General features: G+C 39.7%; 1 protein-coding gene across 4 annotated transcripts in view; it reads right to left on the reverse strand.

Annotated features, from left to right (window-relative positions):
• The window catches only part of Mtif2 (mitochondrial translational initiation factor 2), a 55,227-nt gene that overhangs the window by 23,887 nt on the left and 10,702 nt on the right, over positions 1-20,638 (reverse strand). For 3 of the 4 annotated variants that reach the window (XM_045147487.1, XM_045147486.1, XM_045147488.1), the window contains 3 exons: positions 19,569-19,740; positions 17,759-17,919; positions 16,711-16,887 (listed from right to left, as the gene is read on the reverse strand). In XM_045147487.1, the coding sequence (XP_045003422.1) occupies positions 16,711-16,887; positions 17,759-17,919; positions 19,569-19,740 (510 nt within the window). The remainder of the gene's footprint in view (positions 1-16,710; positions 16,888-17,758; positions 17,920-19,568; positions 19,741-20,638) is intronic. The other variant, XM_045147489.1, reaches the window with a different exon arrangement.

The following is a 20,638-nucleotide window of genomic DNA, read 5'->3' on the forward strand; positions in this document are numbered from 1 at the left end:
CTGTCCCCACTTTTATTTAATATACTTTTGGAAGTCTTAGCCATAGCAATAAGGCAAGAGACACACATAAAAGGGATACAAATTGGAAAGGAAGAAATCAAGTTATCATTATTTACAGATGACATGATTCTATACATAAAGGACCCTAAAGACTCTACTAGCAAACTGTTAGAGCTGATCAAAACCTACAGCAATGTAGCAGGATACAAAATAAATACACAGAAATCAGTAGCCTTCATACATGCTACCAACAAACACACAGAGGATGAAATCAGAGAATCACTCCCATTCACAATTGCATCAAAAAAAATAAAATACCTTGGAATAAACCTAACCAAGGAAGTAAAGAATCTATACAATGAGAACTTTAAAACACTCAAGCGAGAAATTGCAGAAGACACTAGAAAGTGGAGAAACATCCCTTGTTCCTGGATTGGAAGAATCAATATTGTGAAAATGGCAATCTTACCTAAAGCAATCTACACATTTAATGCAATCCCTATCAAAATTCCAAAGGCTTTCTTCATGGAAATAGAAAAAACAATCCAAAAATTCATTTGGAATCACAAAAAACCTCGAATATCTAAAATAATACTGAGCAACAAAAAAGAGGCTGGTGGTATCACCATACCTTATTTGAACCTATACTACAGAGCCATAGTAACAAAAACAGCATGGTACTGGCACAAAAACAGACATGTAGATCAGTGGAACAGAATAGAGGACCCAGATGTAAGCCCAAGTAGCTATAGCCACCTGATATTCGATAAAAATGCCAAAAACACTCATTGGAGAAGAGACAGCCTCTTCAGCAAATAGTGTTAGGAAAACTGGATATATATCTGCAAAAGGATGAAAATAGATTCTTCTCTCTCGCCATGCACAAGAATTAAGTCCAAATGGATTCAAGACCTTAACATCAGACCGGAAACTTTGAAACTGCTAGAGGAAAAAGTAGGGGAAACCCTTCAACATATTGGTCTTGGCAAAGACTTTCTGAATACAACCCCAATTGCTCAGGCAATAAAACCACAGATTAACCACTGGGACCTCATGAAATTACAAAGATTTTGCACCGCAAAGGACACAGTGAAAAAAGCAGAGGCAACCTACAGAATGGGAAAAAATCTTCGCCAGCTATATATCTGATAGAGGATTAATATCTAGGATATACAAAGAACTCAAAAAGTTAAATAATAAGGAATCAAACAAGCCAATCAAAAAATGGGCTATGGAGCTAAATAGAGAGTTCTCAAATGAAGAAATACGAATGGCATATAAGCATCTAAAAAAATGTTCTACGTCACTAGTCATCAGGGAAATGCAGATTAAAACTACATTGAGATTCCATCTCACTCCTGTCAGATTGGCCACCATCATGAAAACAAATGATCATAAATGTTGGCGGGGATGTGGAAAAAAGGAACCCTTCTGCACTGCTGGTGGGAATGCAATCTGGTCCAGCCATTGTGGAAAACAGTGTGGAGGTTCCTAAAACAGCTAGAGATTGATCTACCATATGACCCAGCTATAGCACTCCTAGGCATATATCCAAAGGACTCATCTCATTTCCTTAGAAGTACGTGCTCAACCATATTTATTGCTGCTCAATTTATAATAGCTGGGAAATGGAACCAGCCTAGATGTCCCTCAACAGATAAGTGGATAATGAAGATGTGGCACATTTATACAATGGAGTCCTACTCAGCGGTAAAGAAAAATGAAGTTATGAAATTTGAAGAAAAATGGATGGACCTGGAAAGTATTATACTAAGTGAGGTAACCCAGGCCCAGAAAGCCAAGCGCCACATGTTCTCTCTCATATGTGGATCCTAGCTACAGATGACTGGGCTTCTGCGTGAGAATGAAAATACTTAGTAGCAGAGGCCAGTAAGTTGAAAAGGAGACACAAAGGGTGGAGAAAGGAAGGGAGGAGGATACTTAATAGGTTGATATTGTATTTATGTAATTACAATGATTGTAATGGGGAGGTAATATGATGGAGAATGGAATTTCAAATGGAAAAGTGTGGGGGTGGGGAGGGAGGGAATTACCATGGGATATATTTTATAATCATGGAAAATGTTAATAAAAATTAAAAAAAAAAGAAAGAAAAAGAAAAAGAAAAAGAAACGTGGAGAACTGCAGTGAATCGCGGAGGAGCAGATCATGAGGTACAGGATCACGTGGACCAGCGAGAGAACTAGAGCCACCATCGACAGCCTTCATGAAAAGTATCCTACAGAAACTGGGAATAGAAGGAACATATCTCAGTATAATAAAGGCTATTTATGACAAGCCTACAGCCAACATAATACTAACAATACTAGCAAAACCTGAAGTGTTTCCACTAAAATCAGGAACAAGACAAGGGTGTCCACCCTCCACACTTTTATTTACTATAGTATTGAAAGTCTTAGTCATAGCAAGTAAGACAAACATAAAAGGGATACAAATTGGAAAGGAAGAGATTAAGTTATCATTATTTGCAGATGACATGATTCTATACATAAAGGATCCTAAAGACTCTACCAACTTGGGAATGCAATCTTGTCCAGCCATTGTGGAAAACAGTGTGGAGATTCCTAAAACAGCTAAAGATTGATCTACCATATGACCCAGCTATAGCACTCTTGGGCATATATCCTAAGGACTCATTTCATTTCCTTAGAAGTACATGCTCAACCATGTTTATTGCTGCTCAATTTATGAAAGCTGGGAAATGGAACCAGCCTAGATGTCCCTCAAGTGATAAGTGGATAATGAAGATATGGCACATTTATACAATGGAGTTCTACTCAGCGGTAAAGAAAAATGAAGTTATGAAATTTGCAGGAAAATGGATGAACCTGGAAAGGATTATACTAAGTGAGGTAACCCAGGCCCAGAAAGCCAAGTGCCACATGTTCTCCCTCATATGTGGATCCTAGCTACAGATGATTGGACTTCTGCTTGAGAAGGAAAAAACTCAGTAGCAGAGGCCAGTAAGTTAAAAAGGAGATATAAAGGGAAGAGAAAGGAAGGGAGGAGGGTACTTAATAGGTTGTTATTGTATATATGTAAGTACAATGATTGAGATGGGGAGGTAATATGATGGAGAATGGAATTTCAAAGGGGAAAGTGGGGGGTGGAGGGAGTGTATTACCATGGGGTAGTTTTGATAATCATGGAAAATGTTAATAAAAATTGAGGAAAAAAAACTCTACCAACAAATTGTGAGTGGTGATAAGATTAGGGCAGAAATGAATGAAACAGAAACCAAACCACCACCCCGAAAAGATTAAATGAAACAAATAGATAGTCTTTCAAAAGAATAAACAAGATTGATAAACCCTTAACAAATCTGACCAAAAAAAAAAAAAGGAAAGAAACAGAGAGAGAAGGGACACAAATTTATAAAATTAGATATGAAAAAGGCACATTGCAACACATAACAAAGAAATTCAGAAAATCATAAGGACATACTTTAAGAGCATATACTCCACTAAATTTGAAAATCTGAAAGAGATAACTTCCTTGATCCAAGCAGTTATAAAATCTCCTAACTGGTCCAGGCCCAGAAGGATTCACTGGTAAATTTTACCAGATCTTTACAGAAGAAACACCACCAATGCTTCCCAAACTTTTCCATAAAATAGGAAAGGATTCTACCACACTCCTTCAACAAAGCCAGCATTACCCTGATAACCAAAACCAAAGACAGAACAAAAAAAGAAAATTACAGGGAAATCTCCCTCATGAACATGGATGCAAAATTTCACAAGATTTTGGCAAACAGAATACAAGACTATATCAAGAAGACCATTCACCCCGACCAAGCAGCCTTTATCCCAGAGATGCAGCAATTTGTCAACATAAGCAAACTGATAAATGTAATACATTATATAAATGGATTGAAGGAAAAAAATCACATGATCATCTCCTTAGACGCAAAGAAAGCATTTGACAAAATCCAACATCCCTTCATGATAAAAGTTCTACAGAGACTGGGAACAGAAGGAACATATCTCAACATAATAAAGGCTATTTATGACAAGCCTGCAGCCAACATAATACTAACAATACCTGGCCACTTCAACCCTTCCTTCTTTCTCCATTTAATGATTAGAACCATTAAGAGAACAGTAAGACACACAAAGGCAATTCTGAGGAATTAGAAAGGAGAAAGACAAAGAATGGAATCTATAAGATCCAGATTTTAAATGTCAACTAGTTGACAATGGTGCAGTGAAACAACTGGGGAGCATTCAGAATGCTGTGTAGATCTGTTTCTTCTGTGTTATGACATGGGCTGGGAACTGGCTCTATGGATAAAGCACTTGTCACCAAAACCTGAGTTCAGATTCTCAGCACCCACATAAATGCCAGGTAGGCATGGTCACCTTCCTATATCAGCTCTCAAGAGGCAGAGATAGATGGCTGGAGCAAACGGGCTAGCTATACTAGCCAATAGTCAGTGAGCCCTGGTTCAAGAGAAAGACCTTGCCTCAGTAATAAGATGAAGAATAATCAAGGAAGACATGCAGCATCAACTTCTGTCCTCCAGCCACCCCCACACATATGCCTACACACATGCAAACAGGTACACACACATGCACACCACACACATACACATGCAAAAAATATACTACATCAGTAATTCTCAACCTCATTTTTTTCTTGCCAATAACCTGGTGGGGGGGGGAATATCATACTTCATGAAGTACATTTTCTCAGTTGAGATAAGAATAACATATCAGAATAGGAGTGAATGTATAGAATATGTGGATAGCATTTCTCTCTCTCTTGGCATGTTATGTGGTGTACATGTGTGTCCATGTATGTGTGGAGGTCAGAGGACAACCTCTTTAAGGAATACTAGCCACCTCTTTTAAGAGAGGGTCTCTGACTGGCCTGGAGTTCACCAATTAGGCTAGACTAGCCAGCCAGTGAGCTCCAGGGATTCTCTACCTCCTCATCACTGGGCTTACAGGTATGCATTGCTATGCCTGACATTTTACATAGGTACTGTGATAAAATTCAGGTCCTTATTCTTATAAGGCAAGCACTTTGCCCACTGAACTATCTCCCCAGACCCCATGACACTTTCTTTTTACTTTTTCTTTTTCTTTTTCTTTTTTTTTTTTTTTTTTTTTGCATTTCTTAATGAAGAAATAAGAGAAGAAAGATGGCCAAATGATTTTTCTAAAACTTTAAAGTTTATACCTGAAGAAATTATTTAAAGCAAATAAGGGGAAAGTTTCTCTTTAAAGAATTTCATAATGGGGGCTGGAGAGATGGCTTAGCAGTTAATGCACTCACCTGCAAAGACTAAGGACTCATGTTTGATCCTCCAGGTCCCACGTAAGCCAAACATACAGTGACGAAGTGCACAAGGTCACACCTGTACACAAGGGGCACAGACATCTGGAGTTCAACTGCAGTGACTATAGGCCCTGGTGCACCTATTCTCTCTCTTTCTCACTCTCCCTCTCCCTCTTTTACTCTTGCATTAAAAAAAAGGCAGCCTGTTTTGTTTGCCTTAAAATACATACATACACACATACATACATACATACATACATACATACATACAAAAACTCATAATGCTGTGTCCAGAACTCATAGATTATTACAAGAAAATTTCAGTGCCAGTAGTGAGTTGCCTTCCAGTGAGTTATTGATTAGTGAGGCCCTTCATGCCCCCAAAACATTATAGGCTATTGCCAAGGCTTTGGGTTTCCAACCAGAACTAGATGGAAAGACCCTATTATGGAGACAGCACATGCTTGGACAACAGGACTTTGAGAAATCTGTTTGGAGCTGAGCTGGAAGCCTCTTGCTTATTAACTAGCTATCTTAGGATCCTTCTTATAAGTTTAAGCATCAGCCTGACTCAGTGCTTCAGCCTTCATCCCATGAGAAGGCTGTCGCCCCTCACTGTTTCTCTCAATAAACAATCTGTCTGTAGAGATCAAGTCCGGTGTTCTCTCTTGCTTTGTACTTACACTTTCCTTAAATTAGGTGCCATGTCTCAGATCAGAGCCCTCCAGGGCTTTCATGCCATGCCCTCCCTTTCTCTTTCTCTCCTCTCTACCTCTCTTCCAATGTTTCACTCCCTCAGAAGCACAAAAACTTGCTATGCTCACTACTCTGAACTAAACAGCTACTTATAACCTAAAATCTCCAGTCTTTCCAGCTTGACACCTGGGGGCTTTTCTTCCTCTTTTCACCCTCTCCTACCAGAGTTTTGAACTCCAAGCAAGAGGCCATTGCCGTATGACCATCTGCAACCATGCCCTCATCAAGTTACAGCTTCAGGACAAGGTATTCACTCTCAGTCGTTGATAAAGGTGCCCCATCTCAGACCTTAGAAACTCTGGGATTTTCTCACTTTTCGTTCCATGGATGGTCGGAGGCTCTGGGAGCCCCCCTCCCACATATCACTCCAAAAATTACCCAAGCATTATGAGTGTGGGGATGCTCCCTCCTAATCTTTGGGCTTTTTTTTTTTTTTTTTTTTTTTTGCCCTCGCTAAGCCTGGGAGACTTCTCTAATGGTGGGACTGGTCACTCAAACCAAATTGTTCTCCAAATGGGCTCTAAACTATCTGTTCCAAAAGATACTAGATATTCCATTGGCATGTTTCAAAGCTAATTTAAAAGAACTTGGACTCTGGGCTCCTATCTACCAAATTACTCCAACTCTCTATTCAAATTTGGCCACAATATTCTCTAGACAGTAGCCAATGCTGAACTGAATTTGGATTTCAACATTCTCATTGGTGTTGATACCTTTTTTCTTTTTTTCTTTTTTTTTTGTTTTCTTTTTTTTTGGTTTGGTTTGGTTTGGTTTTTTGAGGTAGGGTCTCGCTGCAGCCTCAGCTGACTAGAATTCACTATGTAGTCTCAGGGTAGCCTCGAACTCATGGCAATCCTCATACCTCTGCCTCCTGAGTGCTGGGATTAAAGCCATGTACCACCATGCCTGGCCCTAGTGTTGATAACTTTTGACATGGCAAATGGCATGTGAGGTTCCCTTTCCTGCCCTGCTCCTGCCCCTCCTAAAACTCTATCTCTCACAAGCAATTATGTCAGCTGCCAGGACTTGCCAGGGTCTCTCCCTCTCACACCAAATTCAAGTCATCTCACTAAATCAAATACAAACCCTGCCCTCTCAAAGGAACTCTTTACTGGGCCTCTTTAACTTCTGCATATGGATAGCTAATTTCTCTCCTTGCTTTTCTCCTTTCCTGCTACAGAAAAACGTGCAGGGGAGGCAGGGCAATCACAGTAAATCAGCAACTGCCTCACAGCTAGATAAAATAAACAAAGACTGCCATCTAGCAAGCTCCTTGCCTGTGGCTAATGGCTAATTGAAAAAAAAAATTTTTAAATTCAAACTAAGGGTAGCTATTGCCTAGTTATGGTGGCTGCCTGTCTCAGGCCCAAACCAAAATCCCATACAGTTTCTGGTATCCACCTGATTTCTCTCTCCTTCCACCATGATAAATTGCTTAAAAATTCCAACTCCTAATTTTCACTCCTTTAAAAGTATTTTATTTATTTATTTGAGAGACAGGTAGAGAGAGGCAGATAGATAACGAGAGAGAATAGGCACACCAGGGCCTGTAGCCACTACAAAGTCCAGATGCATGAGCCACCTTGTGCATTTGGCTTTAAGTGGGTTCTGGGGAGTTGAACCTGGGTCCTTAGACTTCACAAGCCAGTACCTTAACTGCTAAGCCATCTCTCCAGCCCAATTATTCACTCTAAAAACAAACAAACCATTTTTCTTGACAACTTCCATAAATATACACAAAACACAATAATCTTAATCCCCTCCTGCCACCCTTCCTTTTTCCCCTCCAAACCTTCCCTCCACTGAATCCTTCTTTGCAACCAGTCTCTCTGCTATTAGTCCATCAATGCCACATTCACAGAGGGTCAGCCTGAGCAAGGGGCGACTGAAGAGCTCTGTGCACTTCCTCGCTTATCTTGAGGGAAGGAGGTCTGCAGATCTGCAGAGCAAACCCTGAGACGTGATGACCATGGAGAGAAGGTTCTGGAGAGAAGTTATTTAAGTCACTGCCCACAGCCATGTACCTGTGAGGGTTGTGACTGTCCAGTGCCCCTGCTACCAACCTGCATGTCTGCAGGACCTACCTGGGCCCTTTCATTTAGCAGTAACTCCTTTGCTTGGCTTTCTCACAATGAATAAGAATTTCATCTCCCTTGCCTGCCTCCAAGGAAGTATTGTGAGGAACTGTGAGTTCCCAACCCTGAAAACAATTGGAATTCACACAATAAAAGACCTTACTCTTGTTCCTCTAGCTGTGGAATGCTGTTTTCTATAAGAAAGAGTGGCTATATTGCCTGCTCCCATGAAGGAAAATTGAAACCACAGTCCCCTGTCAAATCAGAATTTTATTCTCAAGTCCAAGGCTCCCCAGACCTCCTGCCAAGTGTACTGAAAAGGCATCAGTTGGATTGTACAAAGCCATCAGAGTCCACAAAGGTCACCATCTCACTCATGCTGAGCTTGAAGAAACATGTCCTTTGTTCAGCTTCTCACGTGCAGCTGAAACTGAAGGTGAGATTTTTCTGTTCAGGGCTGGAGATATGGCTCAGTGGTTAAGGCACTTGCCTGCAAAGCCCAAGGACCAGGGTTTGAATCCCCAGGACCCAAATAAAACCAGATATAAAGGTGACTTATGTATCTGGAGTTTGTTTGCAGTAGCAGGAGGCCCTGGTGCTCCCATTCGATCTGCCTCAATCTGTTTCTCATAAATTAAAAAAAAAAAAAAAAATTCCAACTCCCCAGCGCTCTCAAAACTCCCAGATGGTTGAAACAAATGTCCAACAGCCAGATAGAATAATTCACTTGCCCTGCTGCCAACCATAACCATAGAGAGGCCATTTGCCATATCCACTTCATCTTTAGCACTATGAGGGGGTAAATAACCCTCCATTCATCTGTCTTCCTAAGGTACCTAGGAAGACAGACCCAGCTTCCTTGTCTTATCCTTGGAGGACTGCCCTGGGAACCTCCAGTCACAATGCCTGCTTGCGTTCTGAACTCTCTGTCCTTCTTGAGGAGGTCTCCAACCTCTATCTTCAGATCAGGGACTCCTGGTACTCAGACAGATGCCCTGGCACTTCTCACCCCTCTATAGGTTGCCAAATATCTAAACTCCATCAGCCCTCCTTCTGGGTTGTCTCCTTACCAATCTTAAAACTCTTGGCCTACCTTGTTTTCCCACCAGGAATAGATGGTAAGGCCCTATTGCTGAAGACTCCACATACTTGGGCTGCAAGGCCACTGAGAAATCCTGCTGGAACTGAGCTGATAACTTCCTCCATGTAGACTAGCTGACAGAAAGCTGAAAGAAGCCATTCTGCATGCCGTTCAATGGGAGAAAGAGAAATCACCAATGATGATACTCAACAGTGGACACTGCAAGCCTTATAACTGGCCAGCCAGGCCAAATGAGCCAACAGGTAAAATAGTGGCACATCTGTCATGGTGGAAACCAACTGCCCTCTAATTGGACTGAAGGCCCACTCCATGGGAGGGAATACATCCCTGATACTGAAAACTTAAAACAGGGGTAATCATGAGCCCTAGGGTACAACGTCTGCTGCTGTCTGGGTAAATGTATATACTATGTTTATCAAACTGCCCAGTATTGTTCATACCCTTATATTAATACTACTCTCGGGCTAGAGAGATGGCTTAGCGGCTAAGCGCTTGCCTGTGAAGCCTAAGGTCCCCGGTTCGAGGTTCAGTTCCCCAGGTCCCACGTTAGCCAGATGCACAAGGGGGCGCACGCATCTGGAGCTCGTTTGCAGAGGCTAGAAGCCCTGGCGTGCCTTCTCTCTCTCTCCCTCTATCTGTCTTTCTCTCTGTGTCTGTCGCTCTCAAATAAATAAATTTTAAAAAAAAATACTACTCTCACTTTTGGTAGAGAATTTTCTCTGTTCAGAGGACAGTGACCTTGGGATGACTCAGAAGGCATCATGGTGCTGGAAATAAGTGACAGGAGTGCTCAGTACTGCAATATCTCTACCTTCCAAGGCTTGGGGTCTATAGTGGAAGAGGTGGCGGAAAGAATGCAAGAGCCAAAGGAAGGGTAGGACTTCTTACAATGTGCTCCCCCCAGACACAAAATGGCCTGGATATCCATGACCTCACAGTGCCTGACATTACCTATACAAGACCATCATAATAGGAGGAAAAGATCATGACATCAAAATAAAAGAGACTGATTGAGAGGGGGAGGGGATATGATGGAGAATGGTGTTTCAAAGGGGAAAGCGGGGGAGGGAGGGCATTACCATGGGGTATTTTTTTATAATCATGGAAGTTGTTAATAAAAAAAAATTTGAAAAGAAAAAAAAAAAAGAAACTCTTGGCCTACCAGCACTTGGGAGGCAGAGGTTAGAGGATTGCCATGAGTCTGAGGCCATCCTGAGACTACATAGTGAATTCCTGGGCTACAGACCGAGACCTTACCTCAACAACAACAACAACAAAAAAAAAAAACCTCTTGGCCTAACAGGAGACATAAGGCTAAGTGTCTCATCTTTTACTGCAATATGGTTTGGCCACAAAAGAAATTGGACAATGATTCCCTTTGGCTAAAAATGAAAATGACATATTTGGCTTCCAAAATCTTAAATGTCTTGATAAGTTTATAAACTGCATCAGCAACTGGCTCTATTCTTCTACCCCTGATCTCTTCTCTGTCAGTTCTGCTCTGACTCAGCCCTCCTGGGGAAACAACCTTCCTTCCACCCCTATTAAACAGTATGTGACCCACCCTTCCTTAGTCCATGAAGATAACCACAAGCCCTCCTTTACTGTGATACTACAAAAGACAATCTCAATCTCTCCCTCTCTTTCTCTCTTCTCTCTCTTTCTCTCTTTCTCACACTCTCTTTCTCAGTGTAATCCTAAACTGCACTTAAGTTTTCTTAACCTGTGTCTGTTCAAAGTACAACTATAAAACTGGCCTTTGAGGGCTGGAGAGATGGTTTAATGGTTAAGCGCTTGCCTGTGAAGCCTAAGGACTTCAAGGCTCAATTCCCCAGAACCCACGTTAGCCAGATGCACAAGGGAGCACACGCGTCTGGAATTCGTCTGCAGTGGCTGGAGGCCCTGGCGCGCCCATTCTTTCTCTCTCTCTGCCTCTTTCTCTGTCTGTCACTCTCAAAAAAATAAATAAAAATAAAACAAAAAAAATTTAAAATTGGCCTTTGAGAAATGCCTCTAGCCCATTCCCCAGATTCTACTGGTTTTCTTGTGCCTCTTGTTTTACCTTGAAGTTCTAACATGAGAGAAATCTGCCTATGATCAACAGCCACGTGGTGAGATAAGAGAATCTGTTATCTCCTGTGTGGAACTTCCTTTACCTGTAATAAACAGTGGCCATATAGTTTATTCTTTATGGGTTCAGGTAGAATCAATAGGACTTTCTCATCAACCCCATGCCTTCCCAGAGGGCATGCAGGCCTCTCCCACATGTTAGTCTTCCCAAACACAAAGTATAACTAAAATCTTCACCAAAAAGCTTCTCTTCATGTTTCATATTCTTTGTCATGTCTAATGCTGGCCATCCATGTCATGTCACATGTTCTATGTTTCATGTAGCCTGTCTTTTATGTGTGACTAAATTCATGGTCACTAAGTGTTCTGATGTTTATAGGTATATTTTAAAATAATGTTAAATTACTAAAACCAGGTTTATGATATATTTCTGACTTTATGCTTGTTCATGCTTACTACATGTGTATATTCCAGGGTGTGATTCTGCCTCTAACAAGGCCTTCTGAATGTTTAAGACTTAAATCTTTTTTTCTTCTTCTTTTTTTTTTAAATTTTTATTTATTTATTTATTTGAGAGCATCAGACACAGAGAGAAAGACAGATAGAGGGAGAGAGGGGGAATGGGCGCGCCAGGGCTTCCAGCCTCTACAGACGAACTCCAGATGCGTGCGCCCCCTTGTGCATCTGGCTAACGTGGGACCTGGGAAACCGAGCCTCGAACTGGGGTCCTTAGGCTTCACAGGCAAGCGCTTAACCACTAAGCCATCTCTCCAGCCCAAGACTTAAATCTTTAGAGAAATGATTAATTTGAATTTACTGACAAAACACAAACATATTGATAGGTTTTGCCTATATTTATCAATGTTAAGATATGGTATACATGCTTTTTATTGAATGATATTATTGAAAATGTCATATTTCTAATGTTCCTAACCTATATCAGTCGGGATGGAGCATAATCAATGTATCTATGAAAATTTGTGGATGCACCTAAGACTTTCAGTAAGCAATAGATATTGTACTTTGCTCTTCTGAAACTGCTGCAAGGAAGATTCCTTTATGATAACTAATATATAATAAAAATCCTATAACAATTTACAACTAAACAAATAGGAACTGACTCTAGGCCTGGCCCTTTTTAGACAGAACTACCTTACCTCAGAAGATAGCAACCTGTCTTATTTGACAGAAAGGGATATCTTAACCCTCACAGACCATGAATCTCTTTCTTCTACAACTGTGAGAAAAGTCACACAGAGGCTTGTCAAGGGTGTGGAACTCCGGCACAGTGTTTGGGAACTCCATGCGTGAAGCTTCAGTGGAGGCTCTCTCCCTCTCTCTGAAGTGTGTTCTGCCTAAAAGTGTGCCTTCAGTTAAAATGGTTGACATAAAAGTTATTCACATTATATTTCTTCTTATAAGATTAATATAAATGACCTTCTGGACATTTACAGTTCTACCAGTTCAACTTAGAGGGCCCCTTTTGATGGTTCTCCAAGGCCTAAACATCAAGAGGAGCAGAGACTCTCCCTTTCACCATTCCTCTTCAGCTTGAAAAAGTCAGACTTGAACCCATCCATTTTCCAAAAACTTGGGGTCTCTCTCCACTGGCATTAAACTTGGAGGTCATTCGAATACAGGCCCAATTTCCTTTGTCTCTGGTAACATTAAAAAAAAACAAATCCTGGGCTGGAGAGATGGCTTAGTGGTTAAGCGCTTGCCTGTGAAGCCTAAGGACCCCGGTTCAAGGCTCAGTTCCCCAGGTCCCACGTTAGCCAGATGCACAAGGGGGCGCACGCGTCTGGAGTTCGTTTGCAGAGGCTGGAAGCCCTGGCGTGCCCATTCTCTCTCTCTCCCTCTGTCTTTCTCTCTGTGTCTGTCGCTCTCAAATAAATAAATAAATAAATAAATAAATAAATAAATAAATAAATCCTCCTGACCATAGTTCTGCTCCCAAACAAACAAAATATAATATGTGCTGATAGATTAAAAGGGTTATAAAATTATCTCTAATTAAGATAAGTAAATTATAGCTGGACATGGTGGCATATGCCTTTAATCTCAGCATTTTGGAGGCAGAGGTAGGATGATTGCCATGAGTTTGAGACCACCCTGAGACTACATAGTGAATTCCAGGTCAGCCTGGACTAGAGTGAAACCCTATCTCAAAAAAATAAACAAACCAAAAAAGATAACTAAATTATATCTAAATGCTGAGCTTGTATATTTTCCATATGATAAAGCCTGTATTTTTTGCATAAACACCTGTTTACAATAATAGTTTTCCTAAGTATTCTGCTCATATGTTTTCCTATTAGGTAAGATTTTTTGTTTGTTTGTTTTGTTTTGATGTACGGTCTCACTTTAGCCCAGGCTGACCTGGAATTCACTATGTGGTCTCAGGGTAGCCTCGAACTCATGGCAATCCTCCTACCTCCTAAGTGCTAGGATTAAAGGCATGCACCACCATGCCCAGCTGGGTAAACTTTTATTTGTTTGCTATAAATTTATTCTAATAGACACAACTGGGCCTAATTTCATAAAATATTTCATTGTATTATATAACCAATATAATTATATAAAACATAATTTCATTATATAAAATAAACATCTGCAGAGGATGAAATCAGAGAATCACTCCCATTCACAATTGCATCAAAAAAAAATAAAGTGCCTTGGAATAAACCTAATCAAGGAAGTAAAGAATCTCTACAATGAGAACTTTAAAACACTCATGCGAGAAATTACAGAAGACACTAGAAAGTGGAGAAACATCCTTGTTCCTGGATTGGAAGAATCAATATTGTGAAAATGGCAATCTTACCTAAAGCAATCTACACATTTAATGCAATCCCTATCAAAATTCCAAAGGCTTTCTTCATGGAAATAGAAAAAACAATCCAAAAATTCATTTGGAATCACAAAAAACCTCGAATAGCTAAAATAATACTGAGCAACAAAAATAAGGCTGGTGGTATCACCATACCTGATTTTAAAATAAACATCTGGAAGCCGGACATAGTGGTACATGCCTTTAATCCCAGCACTTGGGAGGCAGAGGTAGGAGGATTGCCGTGAGTTCAAGGCCACCCTGAGACTCCATAGTGAATTCCAGGTCAGCCTGAGCTACAGTGAGACCCTACCTCAAAAAACCAAAAAGAATAAAAAATAAAATAAAGTAAACAACTGGTAATAATAAATTATCAAGACTAATCAAATTTTTAGCCTTTCAGCCTAACACTTTCATTAGTTTTCCCAGAGGTAAGACCTTTTGATCTTTGGATCAAGTAAGTAAAGACTGTGAACCATCTATAAAGACTTACACTGCTGGACGTGGTGGCGCACACCTTTAATCCTAGCACTTGGGAGGCAGTGGTAGGAGGATTACTATGAGTTCGAGGCCAGCCTGAGACTACCTAGTGAATTCCAGGTCAGCCTGGGCTACAGAGAGACCCTATCTGGAAAAAAATAAAGACTTACACACACACACACACACACACAAAAAAAAAAAAAAAAAAAAAAAAACCCTTTAAACCTAAACTTCAAAATTAGTTAAACTCTTAACTTTTATCATATATTTCAAATATTTCTTCAATACTAATCTCATACTTCCTACCTTACCTACACCAAATCTTTGTATTTCCACAAATTCCAATTAACTTTCCATCTAAGTTAGCAATTCCTTCTTCCTTACCTATCACCTATATTATTATTTTCAAACTTAAATATATTCATGTCACCTGTAAATGTGATGCCACATACAAGAAAACTCATATATGGATAATAACCAGATCATAACGGCTAACAGATTTGATATAATCTAGGTGTTTCTTTCCTAATAATTTCCTGATAATTACCACACTCCTGAAAAGCTGCCACCTTGCTGTCATAAAAGCCATGTGGAACCACAGCCTGCTATATATACAAGGTACAAAATCTAATAGAGAACTGAAAGCTGAGGCTCTCAGAAGCCACACCTTGTGACTAGAACTTCAACAATGGACTGTAGCAAATGTGGAGAAATAAATGGTACCAATTCAGAGCCAATAATATTTTGGGCTATCTTAGCCTTTGTAGTGGCCAATATTTCTCTGCATGTAACCTGACATCTCTCTGTGACCAGCTAGAATATTTGTTTTAAGTTAACCTCACAGCTCTACTCCCTTCAAGTTAAATCTATCCTGTCTCTGATATGTACTTTATTCCCCTGATTATGACAATATTCACCCTCTCTTTTGGTCTTTGCATACTCAGATGCCTCACTGAATTCCTCCAAGACAGAATACATGCCTTCATTTCACAGTGAGTCACTGAATTCTTCATGGCCATTGAATATCAGTCATTGGACATCCAACCTCCACAGGACTGTGTGGAACACTGCAAAAGATCTGCTGATCCCCCAGCAGGAAGTAATCTGGGAGAACTCTTCACCCCCATTCTGGCCCATGTGGTCCTCTCCTAAATGCCCCCTTATCCCCAGTTCTCCTCAATCTTTTTTATCCGTCCAGAGTCCAGACTGAAGGATTAATAGCCCACCCTGAAATCTAGAGGGAACTAAAGAGTAAATAACTAACCTTAAGATTAGCAGGCCATAAAGAAGCAGTCTTGACTGGCCTGATAAGTCCTATGATTGATGATTTTCCCTTAGCTCAGAAAAATAACTTCAGTTCCTTATCTATTTCCCTTGGACCTGCAGCTGGTTCCATCTCTTTGTCTTAGGATACTTCTTAAAAGTTTGAACCCTAGCCTGACTCAGCCTTCATCTTACGGGAGGGCTCCTGCCCCTCACTCTACCTCTCAATAAACAGTCTGTAGAGATCAAATCTGGTGTTCTCTCTTGCTTTTCTCTTATACTTTCCTTACAGACACCCTACCTTAAAAAAACAAAAAAAAAATTTAATTTAATTTAATTTAAAAAGCAAGAAGGCTGGAGAGATAGCTTAGTGGCTAAGGCATTTGCCTACAAGACTAAATAACCCAGGTTCAATTCCCCAGTAACCATGTAAAGCCAGGTTCACAAGGTGGTGCATGTGTCTAGAGTTTGTTTGCAGTGGCTAGATGCCCCAGTGTGCCCATTTTCTCTCTCTCCCTGCCTCTTTCATGCTCTCTCAAATGAATACATAAACAAATAAAATATTTTAAAAACTAAGAAGAAATATTTTTTGCTGGTTACCACAAGTCCCATGTTGAATTCTACTACAATCTTTCTTTCAGTCATGTCTGTGGGAAGATAACACAACTATCTTTGATGCTTATATGTAAAAGGGCACAACCATCCTGGGACTACTGTGAATATTTAAACAACCATATGCAAACAACTCCAGAATTACAATTTTATGAAGTAGGTCCTTACAAAGGAAAAACAAAAGGCTGCTTCCTGGTGCATATGAGTTAATGACATACCTTTAGCATCTTTAGCATGCTGGATAGATTCTACAGTTTGCTTCATCACCCCGTCATCTGCAGCTACCACCAGCACGACAATGTCAGTGACCTGAGCTCCTCTGGCTCGCATTGCTGAGAAGGCAGCATGTCCTGGAGTATCAAGGAATGTTATCTTTTCTCCAGAAGGCAGAGAGACTGTAAAAACACAAATCCAAGAATGCTAATGACTCAACATGAACAAATGTATGATATCATCCAACATAATCAATACTTCTTTGAAATAATTTCCTTGTACTAATTTTAATCCAAGGTACATAGATTGACATTTCACAAATGCAACATAAAATGGCAGTGAGAAAATATTAAAACAAAACAGTGAGATTTTCAGGTTTTTTATTCTCACATAAAACTTTCAAGCTATAATTCTTTATAATTCTAGAATCTAGCTACTTTAGTAAACTTGCCAATTGATTATCATTCTGGAGAGAGAACAGACCAATAATTGCATGGGTAATTGCCTCTACACTAGCAAACTACAGCTATACAACAGTGTTGAGCCACAAAGACCCATTTAAAACTTAATAGCTTTGAATTTGAGTCTACCCATCTTGGGTTTAAACCATGGCTTTGCTATTTACCAGCTTTATACTTTGGGCAAGCTACTTAAGCTAACAAGTCTCAGTCAGCCTCTTATCTGTAAGTGGAATACTAACACCTACCCCACGATGTTGTAAGGATACAAAAGATGAAGCACATAAGATGGCTTGCACACTGCTGGGAATACCTTAAATGTTCAGCAAATGATAGCTGTTACTCACTACTAGCAAAATTATTCACCCTGCAACTGAGGTTACATAAGGATAAATAAAGGTATTAGGCTCATTAAACCAAACTAAGAGTGAGAAAAAATAAAAACAGTAAAATAGCTTTCATCTTACAAAAAGTACAAAATAACTTTTGTCCTTCCCTTTGACTTTGAATCTGTATATTTCATAATATGACATTTGATTACAAGAAATAGCAAGTATGAGTCACAAAGCACATTTAAGGTAACTTGTATTCATACCAAGAAAGGCACCAATGTGCTGAGTGATGCCTCCAGCTTCCATTGCTGCCACTTGAGTTTTTCGTAGTTTGTCAAGTAACGTTGTTTTCCCATGATCAACATGACCCATTATAGTAACAACAGGTGACCTTGGTGTTAACAAAGCTGGATCTGCCTGGGGCCTACAATTAATAGCAAAGGTATTTCATTTCATTTCCTTTCATTTTTATTTTTTGGTTTTTTCGGGTAGGGTCTCACTCTAGTCCAGGTTGACATAGAATTCACTATGTATTCTCAGAGTGGCTTCGAACTCCTGGTGATCCTCCTACCAATGCCTCCCAGAGTACTGGGATTAAAGGTGTGCACCACTACACCCAGCTAGGCATTTCATTTCTTAAATATCAGAAATATGTGTGAATTTTTTCACAATTATTACTACAAGCTACTATTAATAATAAAACCCAATATTCAAGTTTGACTATTTCCCTCTTTCTTACATATAGCAATTTATGACATTATATTCAGTGACTTGCTCTGTTAGGAAGATGGGATCTTCATAAAATGGATGGAACTGAATCAAAATTTTAAAATTCAAACTAAATTCTATACTTAATATGTAATGAAAAATAACCATTACACTTTTATTACAGGCTGAATATACTGATGATTTAAGCATTTTGAATAAAAGTTTATCCTAAGCTGGGCATGGTGGCATATGCCTTTAAACCCAGCATTTGGGAGACAGAGGTAGGAGGATCACTTGAGTTCAAGGCCATCCTGAGACTACATAGTGAATTCCAGGTCATCTTGCGTGAGAGTGAGACTCTACCTTAAAAAAAAAAAAAACCAAAGAAAGAAAGAAAAATTTATCCTATATTCACATATCATTTTAATTAGAAAGTAAATATTAAGGTAAATTTTCCCATTAAGATGTGAGTAAGCTACAAAAAAGAAAAGTTTATCCTATGTTCACATATCATTGTAATTAGAAAGTAAATATTAAGGTAAATTTTTCCATTAAGATGTGAGTAAGGGGCTGGAGAGATGGCTTAGCGGTTAAATGCTTGCCTGTGAAGCCTAAGGACCCTGGTTCGAGGCTCGGTTCCCCAGGTCCCACGTTAGCCAGATGCACAAGGGGGCACACACGTCTGGAGTTCGTTTGCAGAGGCTGGAAGCCCTGGCGCGCCCATTCTCTCTCTCTCCCTCTATCTGTCCTTCTCTCTGTGTCTGTCACTCTCAAATAAATAAATAAAAATTAAAAAAAAAAAAAAAGATGTGAGTAAGCTTAAAAAAAGAAAAAGAAGGGCTGGAGAGATGGCTTAGCGGTTAAGTGCTTGCCTGTGAAGCCTAAGGACCCTGGTTCAAGGCTTGACTCCCCAGGACCCACATTAGCCAGATGCACAAGGGGGTGCATGCATCTGGAGTTCACTTGCAGTGGCTGAAGGCCTTGGCATGCCCATTCTCTCTCTCTCTATCTATCTGCCTCTTTCACTCTCTGTCTGTCACTTTCAAATAAATAAATAAAAATAAATAAACAAAAAAAGAAAAAGAAAAGTTTATTCTATATTCCCTTATCATTTAATTAGAAAGTAAATATTAAGGTAAATTTTCCCATTAAGGTGTAAGTAAGCTATGGTCTCTCACAAAGTTAAGTTTGAGTTTTACCTTTTTTTTTTTTTTTGGTTTTCCAAGGTAGGGGTCTCACTCTAGCTCAGGCTGACCTGGAATTCACTATGTAGTCTCAGGCTGGCCTTGAACTCACAGTGATCCTACCTCTGCCTCCCAAGTGCTGGGATTAAAGGTGTGCGCCACCATGCCCAGCAAGTTTTACCTTCTTACAGCGTCTTTATTTTCTCTTATTTTGTCCTGTTTCAGCTTGGTCCATTTCAACTTCATTCCTGCCTTCTTTATCACTTCTTTGATCCAGACTTCATCTAAATATGAGTTTGCTTCTAGTGAATCTAAGTCAATAGTAGTGTTCAATAAGGCTTCATATATATAATCTGCTTAGAGAAAAATAAAACCTTATAGGATTATGAATTAAATGTTTAAAAATGACTTCTATTTAAAAAAAAAAAAAAGGTCTGCACAGATTTTAAAAAGATAGCACAATTAATGGGATATACAAATATAAACTGTTTCTCCGAGTTAACAAATCATAAAGAAGCTAAAATTTTTTAAATCTTTAAAATATGGCATGATAATTATTGACATTTTGCATGTTTATATTTAAATATGCACCCTCTAAATCATCAATAATTAAATTTTATGTTGTATATAGTCAGTATGGTCTTTGAAAGCTTATAGTCTCATATGTCATATATACAGCTGATTCTTATTATGTTCTATAGGCTTTCCATGAATTCTGAATTAGTGACTAAGAAAGACTTTTACAGGTAACAGAATTAGGCTCCTTAATCAGCTAGTTATCAACTAATCATTACATATTCCTGTGTTATGTGTTCTTATTTAAAGTCACTTAAAAATACTGTTGCCGGAGAAATAGCTTAGCGGTTAAAATACTTGACTGTAAAGCCAAAGGATACAGGTTCAATTCCCCAGTACCCACATAAAGCCAGATGCACAAGGTGGAACATGCATTTGGAGTTCATGTGCTAGAAGCCCTGGTGTGCTCATTCTCTCTACTGGCCTCTTTCTTCCTCTCTCTCTCTCAAAAAATTAATAAAACAAAACATTAGGGCTGGGGAGATGGCTTAGCGGTTAAGCGCTTCCCTGTGAAGCCTAAGGACCCGGGTTTGAGGCTCAATTCCCCAGGATCCACGTAAGCCAGATGCACAAGGAGGCGCACATTTGTTTGCAGTGGCTGGAGGCCTTGGTGCACCCATTCTCTCCCTCTCTTTCTCTCTCTAACTGCCCCTTTCTGTGTCACTCTCAAGTAAA

The sequence above is a fragment of the Jaculus jaculus genome, chromosome 4 (assembly GCF_020740685.1).
Source record: "Jaculus jaculus isolate mJacJac1 chromosome 4, mJacJac1.mat.Y.cur, whole genome shotgun sequence".
NCBI classification, from domain to species: Eukaryota; Metazoa; Chordata; class Mammalia; order Rodentia; family Dipodidae; genus Jaculus; species Jaculus jaculus.